An 18,381-nucleotide genomic window follows, 5' to 3' on the forward strand; every position below is an offset into this window, starting at 1 on the left:
TTCTCCACAGACTCTGCCGTCAGTTCCTGCCTCTGCTTCCTTCATTCAACAGTGATCTACAATATGAAAGCCAAATAAACCTTTTCCTCCTGAGGTTGGAGGAAACTTCATCACCATAAGAGAAATCATAGCAAAGATGATGCTCAATGAGATTGGTGTCATTTTTGGCAAAATCTATTAATTATAAATGGGCATCACAGTTCCTGCCTAAAGTCCCAATACTTAGGAACCTGAAGAAGGAAGATGACATGTTAGAGGCTAATCTGGACTACATGGCAAGATCTTATCTCAAAATAAATATACTGGTGACTATAGATGTTCTGGATTATTCTGAGGTTCTCAATTCTTCACCATGGTAGCACTAAACTCTCTTGGTGAAAATAATTTCATACTATGTTTTAAATTCTTTTCAATTTTTGGAATTCTAGGTCTCTTATTATTTCTTTATAAATTTTATAATCATCTTGCTGATGTTTGGGGGGAGATTTTGTGATAGCAGAGTCAAGAGAGAAGAAGCCATGGATCCTCTGCCTGAGACAGACACCAATTACAATCTCCAGTAAGCCACTGCAATGTGGCAATACACAGATTAATGGAGATGGGTTAAACTAATATGTAAGAGTTAGCCAATAAGAAGTTAGAGCTAATGGCCAAGCAGTGTTTTAATAAATACAATTTCTGTGTCATTATTTCGGGGCTAAGCTAGCTGGGCGGCCAGGACAAACAAGCAGGCCTCTCCATACAACAGAACCTCACCTTGGAGTTATTCCAAAAGAGGCTCTCAAATGCTCAGCAGTAACTCCTGAAAGGAGACCAGGCCAAATGTACTAGGATAAATCCCCCTGAAAAAGCTGAGTCTCTGCCCATAGCAACAGGTGACCCTTGCTGTAAAGTTAGAGGATAGGTACTTTACTAAATTTGTAAAACATGAATGTTAACGTGTGTGCATTATAATCTTAGCAACCAGCTGCAAAGGCTTAAATTTTCCATCTTTAACTGGAATAATCATTATATGTTATAAAAGTACTCTTGATTTTAAATAATTAAACCAGAGAATACAAAATACAAAACATAAACATTTCTCTGTGGGTACAGTGAAACACAACTTAGTGATATACACAGTCTATTTCAGGGTGGGCGGGGTGTGCTGTTGTGACTAAACTGAGATCTTGGGCATGCTAAGCAAATGCTTTACCAAGTTACACTCTCCAGCTCAAACTACTATTTTTGTGTGGTGTGATAATCAAACACAGGACCTTGATTGGTAAATCCCTAGTCTCTTTTTAAAGAACTAATCTGAAAAAATCTACAGAGAAAGTTATAACAGATACCTCTTACCTCATAAATGTTGGGGTGCCACATTTTGGTCAAGAATCTGAAGGTAGGTGGTGAATATGGGTAGTCAATAGGAAATTTAATATGTGCCTGCAAAAGAAAAAAAACAATGCTAATAAGACAAGTTGTTCATTTGTCTAATAGTTCCCACTATTATATCCCAAAGAAAGAGAGCACCTTTCTACAGATCAGGTTCCCGAGAAGTCACAGCACCAGGGTTATCAGAATGTTCTTTCAGTAGATCATCAAATATTTGTGTCTTGGCTAAATGATCCAAATATTATCATTTTTATGAATAAAAATTCAGCTCACAGGAAAGAAAGATAAGAGATGTTCCAAACACTGAGGCTGCTGTTCCTGCATCCAGAGGTGCGCCCTATCACTAAGTTAGTCTCCATTCTCCGCTACCACTTTTTTTTTTAAAGATTTATTAATTTATTAATTATGTACTATAAGTAGTATTCTATCTGCACATATACCTGCAGGCCAGAAGAAGGCATCAGATCGCATTATAGATGGTTGTGAGCTACCATGTGGCTGCTGGGAATTGAACTCAGGACCTCTGGAAGAACAGCCAGTGCTCTTAACCTCTGAGCCATCCCTCCAGCCCGCTACCACTATTTTTGTGCCAAACAAACCAATATGGTTTTCTAATAAATAAGAGAACAAATAATTTTTTCTTTTTATTGATATCATGTAAACAGTATATCCTCACTCACCAACAACGTCTGACCTTTTTTTTTTCCCCTCCTTTTATTGGCTTTTCGAGACAGGGTTTCTCTTGTAATAGTCCTGGCTATGCTGGAACTCACTTTGTAGACCAGGCTGGCCTCAAATTCACTGAGATCCGCCTGCCTCTGCCTCCCAAGTACTGGCATTAAAGGTGTGCGCTGTACCACCACCGCCTGGCTAACGTGCACACTTTGATGACATTTCCTTTCAGTGGTTCTTTATATATATATATACACACACACAAATGCTCTTTTCCTACTCCCTCCCAAAAAAAGCACTTGCTGTCAAGTCTCATGACTTGAGCTCAATTCCCAGGCTTCATAGTGCCATCTCTCATGCATTTCCTCAACACTAAATAAAGTTTTCAAACTTAAAATTATTTATTTCATTTTATTTGTACTGAATGTTTGTGTGCATGTATGTATATGTACCATATGTGTGCCAGGTGACTTCAGAGGTCAGAAGAGGGTGTGTGATCCCCTGAAGCTGGGGTTATGTGATTTACCCATCAAACTCTCACTAACCCTAACAAGCTAAGTTGTAGAATTCGGTTCTACATGGTAGAATTAAGTTACCCTCTGATATTCACACATGCATTGTGGCATGCATGCAAACACATACATAAGTAACTGTAAAAAAATTATAACATACAATATGTAAAATAATAATTAAAAATAATTATGTAATTCTGGAAGACATAAAAATACAGAGAGAAGGGGAGAGGAGCAGGTAATCATTTGAAATAATGATTTACTAAAGATTTTTAATTTTTTAAAAATTAAAATTATTGCCGGGCGATGGTGGCGCACGCCTTTAATCCCAGCACTCGGGAGGCAGAGGCAGGCGGATCTCTGTGAGTTCTTTACCAGCCTGGTCTACAGAGCTAGTTCCAGGACAGGCTCCAAAGCCACAGAGAAACCCTGTCTCGAAAAACAAAAATAATAAATAAATAAAATTATTTTAATATTTATTATTAGGGGAGGAAACATGGCTCAGAGGTTAAGAGAATCCTTGGAAGAAGATCTGGGCTAAATTCCCAGCACCTACATGTCCATTACTCCAGTTTCAAGGGATCTGACTGTGTCTGCCTTCTGTGGGCACCAGAACCATGTGTGATGCACAGGCATACATTTGAGAAAAACACTCATATACATAAAATTTTAAAACATTTTTAGGGATTTTTAGTTAAAGAGGGGGTTGTGTATATGATTGCCTGTGTGTGCACGCACACACGTGTGTCTGTGTGTGAATGTGTGCATGTGAGGTCAGAGAGGGCATCAGGTCCCCTGAAACTGGCATTACAGGTGGTTGTGAATGTCCAACTTGTGTGCTCAAAACTGTGAAGAGTTTTTGTTGCATCTTGGGCTCCATGTGGGGAGAGCATGGTTGAGCTATGCAGCCAGGCCAGAATGAGCTATGTGCATCTGTCATCAAACAAGGAAGACTGGCAGGCCATGCTCAAGTTGTCAACATGCCAGGGCCTACAGTCATCATTGGAGTATAAATTCTAATTGGTCTTAATAATGAAAACTCAGAGTCAGCTATCAGGCTGTGAAAGCTGAAGGATCAGAGAAGCAGAGCGGCCAGAGACTAGTTTTTTACCTCTACCAATGCTCAGACCAAAGGGGTGGTGTAAGGAGGTCCTTCTGTGTATGTGTTGCTTTTACTGGTTAATGAATAATAAAGGTGCTTTCAGACAATGGTTTAACACAGTGTAGCCAGGTCAAAAAGACAGAGAAAAAGGCGAAGTCAGAGAGAAGCCATGGAGCTGCCAGAGGAAAAAGATGTGAGCCGCCAGTCAAAACCTTCCCGGTAGGCCAAGAACCTTGTGGTGAAATATAAAATAGTAAAAATGGGTTAATTCTAGATGCAAGAGCTAGCCAAAAAGAAGCTAGAGCTAATAGGCCAAGCAGTGATTTAATACAAAAACAAAAATACAAAAAAACTTCGCAAGAGCATCAAGTGCTCTTAACTGCTGAGCCATCTCTCTAGCTCCTACTGAAGGTTTTTAACGAACTACTTTAAAACAGGACTATAGGAAGCTATGGCTAAAGGATTAATGGAGTCAACAAAATAGACACAGTTTTTGAGTGCTGGCCAGCCTGGAACATACAGTTGTGCCTTGTCTTGTACACATAAGATTAAAAGAAAAAAAGAAAGAGTTTAAAATCCTATAGGAAAGGAAATCATTAACCGTAGCAAACCATTTCCATCAAGGTAAGGGGAGACGGAGGTAGGAATGTGATTTGAAAGAAAATGGTTCCTAAAGGGAGTGGCACTATTAGGAGGTGTGGCCTTGCTGGAGGAAGTGTGTTAATATGAGGGTGGGCTTTGAGGTCTATTTTGCTCAAGCTTCCCTCAGTGTGACATTAAGTCCACATCCTGTTGCCTTTTGATCAAGATATAGCCAGAACCATGTCTGCCTGCATGTGCATGCTGCCATGCTCCCCGCCATGATGATAATGGATTGAACCTCTGAACTGTAAACCATCACCCTCAATTAAATATTTTCTTTATAAGAGTTTGGTGTAGGAGGTCCTTCTGTATTTGTGTTGCTTTCATTGGTTTAATAAAGAAACTGCCTTGGCCTTTTGATAGGGCAGAACTTAAGATAGATGGAGTAGACAGAACTGGATGCTGGGAAGAAGGGCAGTGTGGCAGATGCCATGGTTCTCCTGCCTGAGATGGACGCTGGTTAGACTCATGCCGATAAGCCACAGTCAAGTGGCAATACACATTAATGGAGATGGATTAAACTAATATGTGAGAGTTAGCCAATAAGAGGCTAGAGATAATGGGCCAGGCAGTAATTTAATTAATACAATTTCTGTGTGATTATTTCGGGGGTTAAGCTAGCCAGGCGGCTGGGACAAAAAGCAGGCCCGCTCCTCTTGTAACAAGAGTTTCTGTAGTCAGGGTGTCTCTTTACAGCAATAGAAACCCTAACTAAAACAAGGAGGAACAATGAAAAGATAGGACAATGGAACAGAGGTTCTGAGCTCTGACATAATATCACCCTATTATTTAAATCTCTAAACTTTTTTTTAAAGATTTATTTATTCATTTGTTTGTTTATTTATTTATTTATTTATTTATTTATTTATTTATTTATTTATTTATTATGTATACAGGGTTCTGCCTGCATGACAGAAGAGGGCACCAGATCTTATTATAGGTGGTGTGAGCCACCATGTGGTTGCTGGGAACTGAACTCAGGACCTCTGGAAGAACAGTCAGCACTCTTAACCTCTAAGCCATCTCTCCAGCCCTCTTTTTTTTCTATTTTAAGACAGGGTCTCATTATAGTAGCCCTGGCTAGCCTGGGACTCAGAGACCTACCTGTCTCTGCCTTTCAAGTGCTGGAGTTAGAAGTGTGCACCGCCATGCCTGGCTAAGTATATATATATATATGCTATTTTATGAGTATATTTTATATAATATATTATAAAATATATATACAAACATTAAATAAAAAAAACCTTTAGGTAAGGTGGCTCTTGCTTTTAATCCAGCACAGGGAAGCAGAGGCAAGTGGATCTCTGAGACAGAGGTAAGCTTGATCTACAGAGCTAGTACCAGAGAAGCGAGGGCTACACAAAGAAACCTTGTTCAGAAACACCAAAATGAATGAATGAATGGCGTGAGTAAATGAAATACAATTAGTGACTGGAAGATGACTCAGCAGCTGCTCTTCCAGAAAACCTAGGTTTATTAATAAAAAAAAAACTTATAAAGACAAAAAATGTGAAAATTTAAAATAAGAAAGTTTTCACTAAAAGAACAATCTAGGAAGCTCAACAGTTGTTATAGTTGAAGATTCAAAAACTAAGTAAAAGTCAAGCATGGTGGTGCACACCTTTAAACCCAGCACTGGAGACAGAGGCAGGCAAGTCTCTGTGAGTTTGAGGCCCCCCTGTCTCAGAAGGAGGAGGGAGATGAAAATAGATCACAGTAGTGCATGTAAGAAAGGGAAAACTCGAAGGGCACATCTTTGCGAGATGTGCAAGAGAGCTGGTGAGATAGCTTACTGCTTACTGACACTTGCCACCAAGTCTGACAATCTGAGGTCCATCCCAGGGACACAAGGAGTATAGGAGAAAACCAATTCCTGCACGTTGTCCTCTGACCTCCACACAAGAGCCACAGCAAACACACATATTTATGCACATACAAAATAAATAAAAATGTAATAAAAATTTTCAATTCCATAAAGAAGGTGGGCATAGTAGTATTTCTGACACTAGAAGGCTGAGGCAAGAAAACCAATTTTTTTTTGGTTTGTCTTTTTCTTTTTTCTTTTTTTTTTTTTTGAGACAAAGATAAAAATATACTGTAAGAGATGTCTCAAGCAATACTGGAAGAAACACATGCTTTCAAAAGTTTGTAGAAAAATTAGTCAACCTAACAAAACTAGACTTCAATTGCAAAATATGTATTTTTAGATATAAAAATGGCAATATTATATTCTAATGATGTTCTTTTCTAAAAGGTGCTAGAATTACCGGGTGGTGGTGGTACATGCCTTTAATCCCAGCACTCAGGCAGCAGAAGCAGGTGGAACTCAGATAAAGGACAGTCTGGTGTACAGAGTGAGAACTATTTCACAGAGAAATCTGATCTCAAAATAAATAAATAAATTGCACACATACACACAAAAAGAGGTACTAGAACTGACACTTCATATTCCCACATTCCAAAAAGATTGTATTAACCATGTATCAGTACAGGCACAAACCTGTAATCTCAGCATTCAAGAAATGAGAGACAGAAGTATCTAGAGCGCCAGGCCAGTCTGGGTTACAAAGAGACCCTTATCTTAAATGAACCAAAAACACACAAACAAATGTTATAAAAAATGTACAAAAGGCCGGGCGATGGTGGCGCACGCCTTTAATCCCAGCACTCGGGAGGCAGAGGCAGGCGGATCTCTGTGAGTTCGAGACCACCCTGGTATACAGAGCTAGTTCCAGGACAGGCTCCAAAGCCACAGAGAAACCCTGTCTCGAACCCCCCCCCACAAAAAAATTTGTACAAGACTCAAAAGAATAAACTATCAAAACAATTAGTAAAATCACTAAAAACAATTGTTTTAGCAACAATTATTTTAATGAAAAGTGATTAAGACTTGGCATATTCCTGACGGTATGGCTGTGGTCAGGATTAAAGAGGATATCTGACATGACCTCTGACCAGAAACACACCCCCACACACAAGAATTTGTGCACACATAGATGCCCTTGCACTCCCGAATGCAATGGTGGTGCACTTAATCCCAACACAGATATTACAGCAGGAGGGTCTGAAACCCACCCTCCACTGCAGAGTGGGAATTCCAAAGCCTAGAAATAGATCTACAGGGATGACTATGATTCTATGATAAAGACTATAATAAATTCATGGGGAAATTGTTCGTTTGTTTTTGTAGACATAGTCTCTCTCTCTCTCTCGGTTTTTCAAGATAGGGTTTCTCAGGGCTAGAGAGGTGGCTCAGAGGTTAAGAGCACTGACTGCTCTTCCAGAGGTCCTGAGTTCAATTTTCAGCAACCATATGGTGGCTCACAACCATCTGCAATAAGATCTGGTGCCCTCACTGGCCTATAGGATATATGCAGGCAGAATACTATATACATAATAAATAAATCTTAAAAAAATAAAAGATAGGGTTTCTCTGTAGCTCTTGTAAACCAGGCTGGCCTTGAACTCACAAAGATCACCTGCCTCTGCCTCCTGAGTGCTGGGATTAAAGGCGTGTGCCACCACTGCCCAGCTAGTCTCTCTATGTAGCCCTGGGGTCTCACTATATAGACCAAGCTGACACAACTCACAGAAATCCTCCTGCCTCTGCATCTGCTAGGATTAAAAGTATGCACAGCCTGCTTGCTGGTAAGTTTTTAAAATGATGAAATCCTATCACAAAAGACTGAGGCAGAAAAAAATCTAAACTACATATCAAACCTCTTCTCTAAAATAAAGATCTAAATAAGTGCACAGATAAATAAAACACACAGATTAAACAACTATCATTAAAATGTCCATTTTCAAATGCAAAAATCACACACGCTCACACTGTGTCTACTCATATGCACTGATACTTCAGCATGCACAGGTGTGCGTATTTAATCCCAACATATGTAAGAAAAAAAATCCAAGCAAAACAGGCTGAAGACATGGCTCAGCAGTTAAGAGCCCTAATTTATCTTCCAGAGGACCCAGGTTCTATTCCTAGCACCACAAAGTGATTAGGAACCATCAGTAACTCCAGTCCCAGAGAATTCAATACCCTCTTCTGGCAAACACTAACACTGAATGCATGTGGTACACAGATATAATACTGCACACATACAAAATTATGTATACATAGCACTAAATGCCTATGTAAAGAAGCTGGAAAAATCCCACACTAGTGAATTAACAGAACATTTGAAAACTTGAGAACAAAAAGAAGCAAACTCACCTAAGAGAACTAGATGGCAGGAAATAATCAAATTGAGAGCTGAAATCAACAAAATAGAAACAAAGAAAACAATACAAAAAAATCAATGAGACAAAGAGTTGGTTCTTCGAGAAAATCAACAAAACACAGAAAACCTTTATTCAAACTAACCAAAAGGCATAGAGAGAATACCCAAATTAACAAAATCAGAAATGAAAATGGGACATAACAACAGACATGGAGGAAATACAGAGAATCATCAGGTCTTATTTTGAAACCCTGTACTCCACAAAATTGGAAAACTTAAAGGAAATGGACAACTTTCTGGATAAATATCACTTACCAAAATTAAATGAAGACCAGATGAGCAAATTAAACCGACCTATAACTGCTGAAAAAATATAAACAGTCATCAAAAAAGTCTCCCAACCAAAAAAAGCCCAGGACCAGATGGTTTCAGCTCAGAATTCTACAAGACTTTCAAAGAAGAACTAATACCAATACTCCTCAAATTATTCCACATTCCACACAATAGAAACAGAGGGAACATTGCCAAACTCTTTTTATGAGGCTACAATTACACTGATACCCAAACCACAGAAAAACATTGCTAAGAAAGAGAATTACACATCAATCTCACTCATGAACATTGATGCAAAAATACTAAATAAAATACTAGCAAATCGAATCCAAGAACACATCAGAACCATCATCCACCATGACCAAGTCAGCTTCATCCCACAGATGCAGGGATGGTTCAACATATGAAAATCTGTCAACATAATCCACCATATAAACAAACTGAAAAATAAAAACCATATGATCATCTCATTAGATGCTGAAAAAGCTTTTGACAAAATACAACATCCCCTCATGATCAAGGTCTTGGAGACAGCAGGGATACAAGGAACATACCTAAACATAATCAAGGAAATATACAGCAAGTCAACATCAACCTAAATGGAGAGAAACTCCCAGCGATTCCACTGAAATCAGGAATAAGACAAGGTTGTCAATTCTCTCCATATTTATTCAATATAGTTCTTGAGGTCCTAGCTAGAGCAATAAGACACCAAAAGGAGATCAAGGGGATACAAATTGGAAAATAAGAAGTCAAACTCCCACTGACTGCTGATGATATGATAGCTTATATAAGTGATCCCAAAAATTCTACCAAGGAATTTCTACAACTCATAAACACTTTCAACAATGTAGCAGGATACAAGATAACTCAAAAAAATCAGTAGCCCTCCTGTACAAAGATGATAAAAGGGATTGGAAAGAAATCAGAGAATCAACACCCTTCACAATAGCCATAAATAGCATAAAATATCTTGGAGTAACTCTAACCAAACAAGTGGAAGACTTGTACAACAAGAATTTTGAGGAAAGAAATTGAGGAAGACACCAGAAAGTGGAAAGATCTCCCATGCTATTGGGCAGGCAGAATTAACATAGTAAAAATGGCAATCTTACCAAAAACAATCTACAGACTCAACGCAATGCCCAGCAAAACCCTTCAAAGACCTCAAAAGAACGATACTCAACTTCATTTGTGATGTGGGAGTGTCATATATCAATCTGTTGATTTCATTGGTTAAGTAATAAACAAACTGCTTGGGCTCATAGCTTAGAACATAGGTGGGTGAAGTAAACAGAACAGAATGCTGGGAGGAAGAGGAAGTGAGGCAAGAAGCCTCAAACAGAGACGCCATGCTCCTGGCTCCTGGGTAGATGAAGCTCCGACCCAGGAGGGACGTAGGCTAGAATCTTCCTGGTAAGCGCACCTAGCTGTGCTACATAGAATATCAGAAATGGGCTAGTCCAGGTGCGAGAGTTAGCCTAGAAGAGGCTAGATAGAAATGGGCCAACCAGTGATTAAAAGAATACAGTGTCCGTGTAATTATTTTGGGGCATAAGCTAGCCAGGCGACCAGGGTGCTGGGAACGTAGCCCCGCCACTCTTATTACTACAGATGGCACCCAGACGTGTGGACAACTGAATCCACTGAAAGCCTGAGAAAGCTTGGGAAAGAGTAAAGCATGTTTTCTTGGTAGCGACAATTTCTCGGGTCTACTCTGCTTGCTAGAGGCAAGCAAGCGCTCTCATCTAAGAGAGGCTTCCTGACTCAGCTTTAGCTGAAAAACCCTGCAGCTCATTAAGAGGTCCTGCCACGAAACACTAAAATGGTGTTGATGAAAAGCTGAACGCATGCTTTTCAGTTTTCAGCCGTAGCAGGAAAAAAGCTGTGCTGTTTAAAAATGCCGGCTTTCTGGGCTGTCCTGCCAGGGCAAACTCTGACTCTTTCAAGCAGGCAGTCCTGACTATGGAGCTTTTGAGTGTTGCTTAATACTGTTGAAGCTTGTTTGCTGGCAAGGACCTTGAAATGCCATAGAGTTGTGGCAGTAAACATGGCTACAGCCAGTACCTCAGCCATGAGGCTGGAAAGCTAAGGAACGGGCTACATCTAGCCGGCAAAGCCACAGCTTTAGTCCTACTGATATTGCTTGGTAAATCAAAGACTCATGTGGTCAGAAAAAGAGAGATATACAGTTAAGAGAGATTCAAAGACAAAGAAAATTTCTAAATGGTTTACAGTGTGTTAAAAATATATGCAAGCTAAAAGTTGAAGTTCTTAAAGTAAAAAAAAAAGGGAGAGAGTTGTTGTGTACACACCTTTAATCCCAACACTTGGGAGGCAGAGGGAGATTGACCTCTGTGACTTCAAGGTGTGGTAGCACACGCCTTTAATCCCATTGCCTAGAAGGCAGAGACAAACAGATCTCTGTGAGTTCAAGGTGTAGTAGTGTACACCTTTAATCCCAATGCCTGGGAGGCAGAGACAGGCGGATCTCTGAGAGTTCAAGGACAGCCTGGTCTACAGAGTTATTCTAGGTCAAAGATACAGAGAACCTGTCTCAGAAAGCAAAAAGTTAAAAGTAAAAATAAACAAAATAGGTTAAAATAAAACACACAAAGTTGGAAAATACACAGAGAATTTTGATACTGTATGCTATTATGCTCTGTTTCAATTGTTTGAATGCTGAGAAAAGAGCAACAGCTGCTAAAAGATGTTTATTTATAAATGCTGCTGAACTAATCCAACATAGATATTTTGAAAATGTCTTGACTTTGAAATTTGGATCTAAGGACATGATGCTTTGGAAAGGAGTTTCTTATTTTGTTTTCACAGATGATGAGACCCTGTTCATTTCTTCTATTCCGTTATGGTATGATGGACCACGTCCTCCTGAAGGGTTGCTGTGAACATCTTCAGAAAATTGCTTCGCTCAACTGCCAACTGAGATGAAACTAGCACACAGGTTATACCATGAAAGACCTAATTAACGACGCCCCCATTCAGCAGGAAGCAGTTTGGAGAGAAAAAACTGCGCCCATGTTCCCAAATATGGTTTATAAACGTTCTTTTACATTTAAAGGGGGATATGATATAGGTATGAATAATTTGCATTAGTATAGATTTTGCTTTATTGCAGAGATTTAAGGTCAATTTTGTTATATGTATATGTATTTCTGATCTTTATTAAGGTATTGTGATTGTGTAGTTCATTTAAAAATGTATAGGTCAATTTTGTTATATGTATATGTATTTCTGATCTTTATTAAGGTATTGTGATTGTGTAGTTCATTTAAAAATGTAATGTATATAGGTAGTTAATAGATAATCATAATAGTCAAGTTTGTAGTCATGTTAGTTAAGATTTTCTAGATGTGCATAGATATATTTTAGATAGGTATTCTTCATATCTTTCAAAGATTATAGAATATGGCATTTTAAATGTTTTAATAACTTAGGGTTTTTCATGACAATGAGACACTCTGCTCCTGGCAGCACCAATCTACTTCAAGAAGAAGATGGGCATCGAAGAGGATCCTTATGGAGTTTGATAGCCATTTGGGCAAGAAACTGTTCTTTTCTGGACTAATGCATAAACTGGACACAGAGAACCCACAGAGAGAGGACTACTGAACTTGCCTAAAGGTGAGATGATCTTTCGGGGTTCCTGATTCATGAAACAGTCTGTGAGACATTCTGCAGGACACAACAGATAGTGACTGAACTGACTTTGAAATGTCCTGCTTCATGGAAATGTCTCTGGATACCATGGGCCTGTAGGCTGAAGATGGATGCCCCAACGGTACAGAGGAACTTTGGGTGACTGTCCAGGCAGCAAGATGTCTCTGTCATTTCTAGAGTTTTAAAAGTTGCTTTTTTCTTGTTTGCTTAGGTAATATTGTATCTTTCTGGAGTCTTTGATGGAGTTAAGAATAGTTAGTTATAGTTATAGTTTTCCTTAGTTATGATAAAGATTATTGTAATTTTTACTTGATAACTGTTTTGTTATATATAATTTTGCTATGTTAAAGTTAAAGCCTTTTTTTTGTTTAAACAGAAAAAGGGGAAGTGATGTGGGAGTGTCGTATATCAATCTGTTGATTTCATTGGTTAAGTAATAAACAAACTGCTTGGGCTCATAGCTTAGAACATAGGTGGGTGGAGTAAACAGAACAGAATGCTGGGAGGAAGAGGAAGTGAGGTAAGACGCCTCAGACAGAGACACCATGCTCCCGGCTCCTGGGCAGGCACACGCGATGAAGCTCCGACCCAGGATGGACGTAGGCTAGAATCTTCCTAGTAAGCGCACCTAGCTGTGCTACATAGAATATCAGAAATGGGCTAGTCCAGGTGCGAGAGTTAGCCTAGAAGAGGCTAGATAGAAATGGGCCAAGCAGTGATTAAAAGAATACAGTGTCCGTGTAATTATTTCGGGGCATAAGCTAGCCAGGCGGCCGGGGTGCTGGGAACGCAGCCCCGCCGCTCTTATTACTACACATTTGGAAAAGCAAAAAACCCAGGATAGCCAAAACAATTCTGTACAATAAAAGAACTTCTGGAGGCATCACAATCCCTGACTTCAAACTCTACTACAGAGATACAGTACTGAAAACAGCCTGGTATTGGCATAATAACAAACAGGAGGCCGGGCAATGGTGGCGCACGCCTTTAATCCCAGCACTCGGGAGGCAGAGGCAGGCGGATCTCTCTGAGTTTGAGACCAGCCTGGTCTACAAGAGCTAGTTCCAGGACAGGCTCCAAAACCACAGAGAAACCCTGTCTTGAACCCCCCCCCAAAAAAAGAACAACAAACAGGAGGACCAATGGAACTGAATAGAAGACCCGGATATCAATCCACACATCTTCGAACACCTGATCTTTGATAAAGAAGCAAAAAATATCAACTGGAAAAAAAAGCATATTTAACAAGTGGTGCTGGCATAACTGGATATCAACATGTAGAAGAATGAAAATAGACCCATCACCATGCACAAAACTCAAATCCAAATGGATCAAAGACCTCAACATAAAGCCAGCCACAGTGAACTTTACAGACGAGAAAGTGGGAAGTACACGTCAACGCATTGGCACAGGGACCCACTTCCTAAATATAACCCCAGCAGCACAGACACTGAGAGAAACAATTAATAGATGGGACCTCCTGAAACTGAGAAGCTTCTGTAAAGCAAAGGACATGGTCAACAAGACAAAACGACAGCCTACAGAATGGGAAAAGATCTTCACTAACCCCACATCAGACAGAGGTCTGATCTCCAAAATATACAAAGAACTCAAGAAATTGGTCACCAAAAGATCACATAATCCAATTTTAAAAAAAATGGAGTACAAACCTAAACAGAGATCTCTCAACAAAGGAATCTAAAATGGGTGAAAGACACTTAAGAAAATGTTCAACATCCTTAGTCATCAGAGAAATGCAAATCAAAACAACTCTGAGATTCCATCTTACACCTGTAAGAATGGACAAGATCAAAAACACTGGTGACAACTTATGCTGAAGAAGTTGTGGGGAAAAGAGAACACTTCTGCATTGCTGGTGGGAATGCAAACTGGTACAGCCCCTTTGGATGTCAGTGTAGCGATTTCTCACAAAATAAGGAAACAACCTTCCTCAAGACCCAGCAATATCACTTTTAGGTATATATTCAAAGGATGCTCAATCGTGCCACAAGGACATATGCTCAACTATGTTCACAGCAGCATTGTTTGTCATAGCTAGAACCTGGAAACAACCTAAATGCCCCTCGATTGAAGAATGGATACGAAAAATGTGGTATATTTACACAATGGAGTACTACACAGCAGAAAAAATAACGATAGCTTAAATTTTGCAAGAAAATGGAACTAGAAAAGATTATTTTGAGTGAGGTAACCCAGACACAGAAAGACAATTATCACATGTACTCACTCATAGGTGGTTTTTAAACATAAAGCAAAAAAAGCCAGCCTACAAACCACAATCCCAGAGAACTTAGACAACAGTGAGGACACTAAGAGAGACTTACATAGATCTAATCTACATGGGAAGTAGAAAAAGACAAGATCTCCTGAGTAAATTGGGAGCATGGGGACCTTGAGGGAGGGTTGAAGGAGGGAGGGGAGAGGCAGGGACGGGAGCAGAGAAAACTGTAGAGCTCAATAAATATCAATAAAAAAAGAAAAAAATAAATCAGCAGACTGGCCACAGAACTGACACCAAAAAGTCAACCAAAATTCTATAAGCTAACAAAGGGAAAATTAAGAATACTAAAATTCACTTACAAAAGAAAGAAGATGAACCAGATAGCTGTGCTGGCACATGCCTATTATATCGGTATTTTGGAGGTGGAAAAGAATAGACAGTTCAGAGGAAGTCAAGGATATGAAACAACATCCCATCTCAAAAACAAACTTGGTACTTTGGTGCATACTTGTAATTCAAAGTTGTCAAGCCCAGCCTGGTCTACATAGAGTAACCCCGACAAAAGAAAGCAGAAACACTATAAAGGAAATAACTTTGTAATGTAAGACATAAACACAAAAAGCCACTTACAGCAAAGGACTTGAATGAAGGAGCCAAAGAGAAAAAATACATTATACTGCTTACCAGCCTATTCATGGGCTAAGAATTTGTAAAGTACACATGGAAAGAACCTCTTACACAGTGAGCCAACATTTTTTTTAAAATGTAGAGTAGTAATCCTTGTGTACGCCACTGAGAAATAATGAATACACAGAAAAAAGCCAGCCAGACAGAAGGAAATCACATCAAGTGTCAAGTTTACCACAGCAAGAAAAGAAGGAATAGTGGCATGCCCACACAGTACCCTCTGTACCTGACTAGCACTGCGGACTAGACCCAGACTCCCGGGCAGGAGTTGTGAGTGACAACTGAAGAGAATTAGATTAATCAGAAAATAACAACAGCGGCTGAAGAGAAAAACAAAAAAATCTAACTCTTGACAATTTATCATACAAAATAACAACCAGAAGATTTTAGCACAGAAGCTAACTACACAATGGTTATCTCTGCTAACAGCCATTCAGATAATAAACAATAAATATAACATATAACAAAGGCTCCACATCCTTTCCTTTACCTATTCATGTATTACAATCAATAGCAACAACGTTCCAGTACGCTATCTGTTTAGAAAAGAAGCATTTACTAATATAGGAAACAAATTTTCATTAAGTTGTCAGAGGATTAAGTTATAAACTATTGCCTATCATTACCTAATTTCTGAAGAACAGATTGTTAAATGTAGCAAGGTAGCTTGTGCTAGCCGGGCAGTGGTGGCGCACGCCTTTAATCCCAGCACTCAGGAGGCAGAGGCAGGCGGATCTCTGTGAGTTCGAGACCAGCCTGGTCTACAAGAGCTAGTTCCAGGACAGGCTCCAAAACTACGGAGAAACCAAAAAAAAAAAAAAAAAAAAGATGGCTCGTGCTCTTTTTTAACCACACTACCTCCAAATACAAAAGCCTATGCCAAAAGCAAAAACCTGGAAACCTGGATGTTATATAACCACGTACTTGTCATTATTCTGATTTCAAATACATTAAATTCAAGAACGAACAAAGGAAAAGACTGTTGCTGCCAATGCTTCCAACTAGAACTGCAGGGAGCAAAGGTGCAGCACATGTGCCTTCCTATTATCACAGGTGGGATCATCACTCCTCCAAAACAGTACAGCCATTTGTAACCTAGTACCTGATGTCAGAAGAGGGCATGGCTGTGGCTCTGGCACAAGGCCCCATATTCTACCCCTAGTACTACAAAATAATATATAGACAGACAGACAGACAGACAGACAGACAGACAGACAGAAAGAAAGAATAGCTGGGCATGATGGCATATGCCTACAATCCCAGCACTCTGGAATCAGAGACAGAAGGACTCCCCAACTTCAAGGCCACACAGGGCTACATAATGGATAGTCTAGGGGAAGAACTTTCAGTTACCAGATGGAAGAGGAAGGTAATACAATTCAGAAATTCAGAGTTATACCAAAGGTTAAGATGTCACAGGAAAAAGGCTCATGTATTACTGACCTACCAGGGAAAGTTTTATTTCCAATGAAAAAAATTTAGGGCTGGAAAGATGGCTCAGAGGTTAAGGGCACTGGCTGCTCTTCCAGAGGTCCTGAATTCAATTCCAAGTAACCACATCATGGCTCACAACCATCTGTAATGAGATCCAGCACCCTCTTCTGGCCTGCAGGCATACAAGCAGACAGAACACTGTATACATAAGAAATAAATATTTTTTTTTTAAAAAAAAGATGTATTTGTTTAAACCAGGTGGTGGTGGCACAGGTGTTTAATCCCAGCACTCAGGAGGCAGAGACAGGCAGCTCTCTCTGAGTTCAAGGCCAGCCTGGTCTACAAGAGCTAGTTCCAGGACAGGCTCCAAAGCTACAAGGAAACATTTCGGGGGGAAGAAAAAAATTTTACCTGGATGATTTGGGAAATATGCCTTCCTAATATACAACACAAAAATAAGTTACTTGGCCGGGCGACGGTGGCGCACGCCTTTAATCCCAGCACTCGGGAGGCAGAGGCAGGCGGATCTCTGTGAGTTCGAGACCAGCCTGGTCTACAGAGCTAGTTCCAGGACAGGCTCCAAAGCCACAGAGAAACCCTGTCTCGAAAAACCAAAAAAAAAAAAAAATAAGTTACTTGCCAGGCAGTGGTAACAAACCCCTTTAGTTCCACCACTCAGTAATCAGAGACAGGCAGATCTCTGTAAGTTCAAAACTAGCCTGTTCTAGAGTGAGTGCCAAGACACCCAGGGCTGTTATACAGAGAAACCCTGACTCAAAAAGAAAAAGGAAAAAGAAAAAATAAGTAATTTACATAGTCACAAAGATTATGTGCTCAATATCTGGGCAAGATTTAGATAACCAAATGGTTATTTTATTTTAATCCAAAAATCATTCCAAAAAAAAAAGCAGTCTCAAAGATCCTGGTGTCACACAAAGATCTAAACTTTCATCTTTAGCTATTTAAAGAAAACAAAATCGCAGTTCCGATAAGATTTCCAAAAAAGGATGTAAGAAAGGAAGAAACTATTACCAAAGAGTCCATCATAATCTAAAAATAAGTCTGTTTTAATAAGACCTATTCTATCCAAACAGAGTACTGTCATTGGATATGGTGACATACACCTATAATCCCAGTACTTGGGGGAGGAGGCACAACACAGTAAAATTGTCTGGGGCCAGCCTAATCTACACAGAAAATTCCAGAACAGCCTGGACTACAGTGAAACCCTAGATCAAAATAACAAACACACACAAAGCCAGGATATTCTTAAGGATCTGAAACTAAGAGGCAGAACAATTTTTTTTCTCGAGACAGGGTTTCTCTGTAGCTTTGGAGCCTGTCCTGGAACTAGCTCTTGTAGACCAGGCTGGCCTCGAACTCACAGCGATCTGCCTGTCTCTGCCTCCCGAGTGCTAGGATTAAAGGCGTGCACCACCACCGCCTGGCAGAGCCTTAAACTTTTAAATATAAATTGTC

General features: G+C 39.7%; 1 protein-coding gene across 1 annotated transcript in view; it reads right to left on the reverse strand.

The window, feature by feature from the left end:
* Window positions 1-18,381, reverse strand: part of Ube2r2 (ubiquitin conjugating enzyme E2 R2) — a 75,660-nt gene that overhangs the window by 20,516 nt on the left and 36,763 nt on the right. Inside the window, exon 2 of the mRNA XM_075967492.1 lies at window positions 1,339-1,425. Coding sequence (XP_075823607.1) covers window positions 1,339-1,425 — 87 coding nt within the window. The remainder of the gene's footprint in view (window positions 1-1,338; window positions 1,426-18,381) is intronic.

The sequence above is a fragment of the Microtus pennsylvanicus genome, chromosome 3 (assembly GCF_037038515.1).
Source record: "Microtus pennsylvanicus isolate mMicPen1 chromosome 3, mMicPen1.hap1, whole genome shotgun sequence".
Classification (NCBI taxonomy): domain Eukaryota; kingdom Metazoa; phylum Chordata; class Mammalia; order Rodentia; family Cricetidae; genus Microtus; species Microtus pennsylvanicus.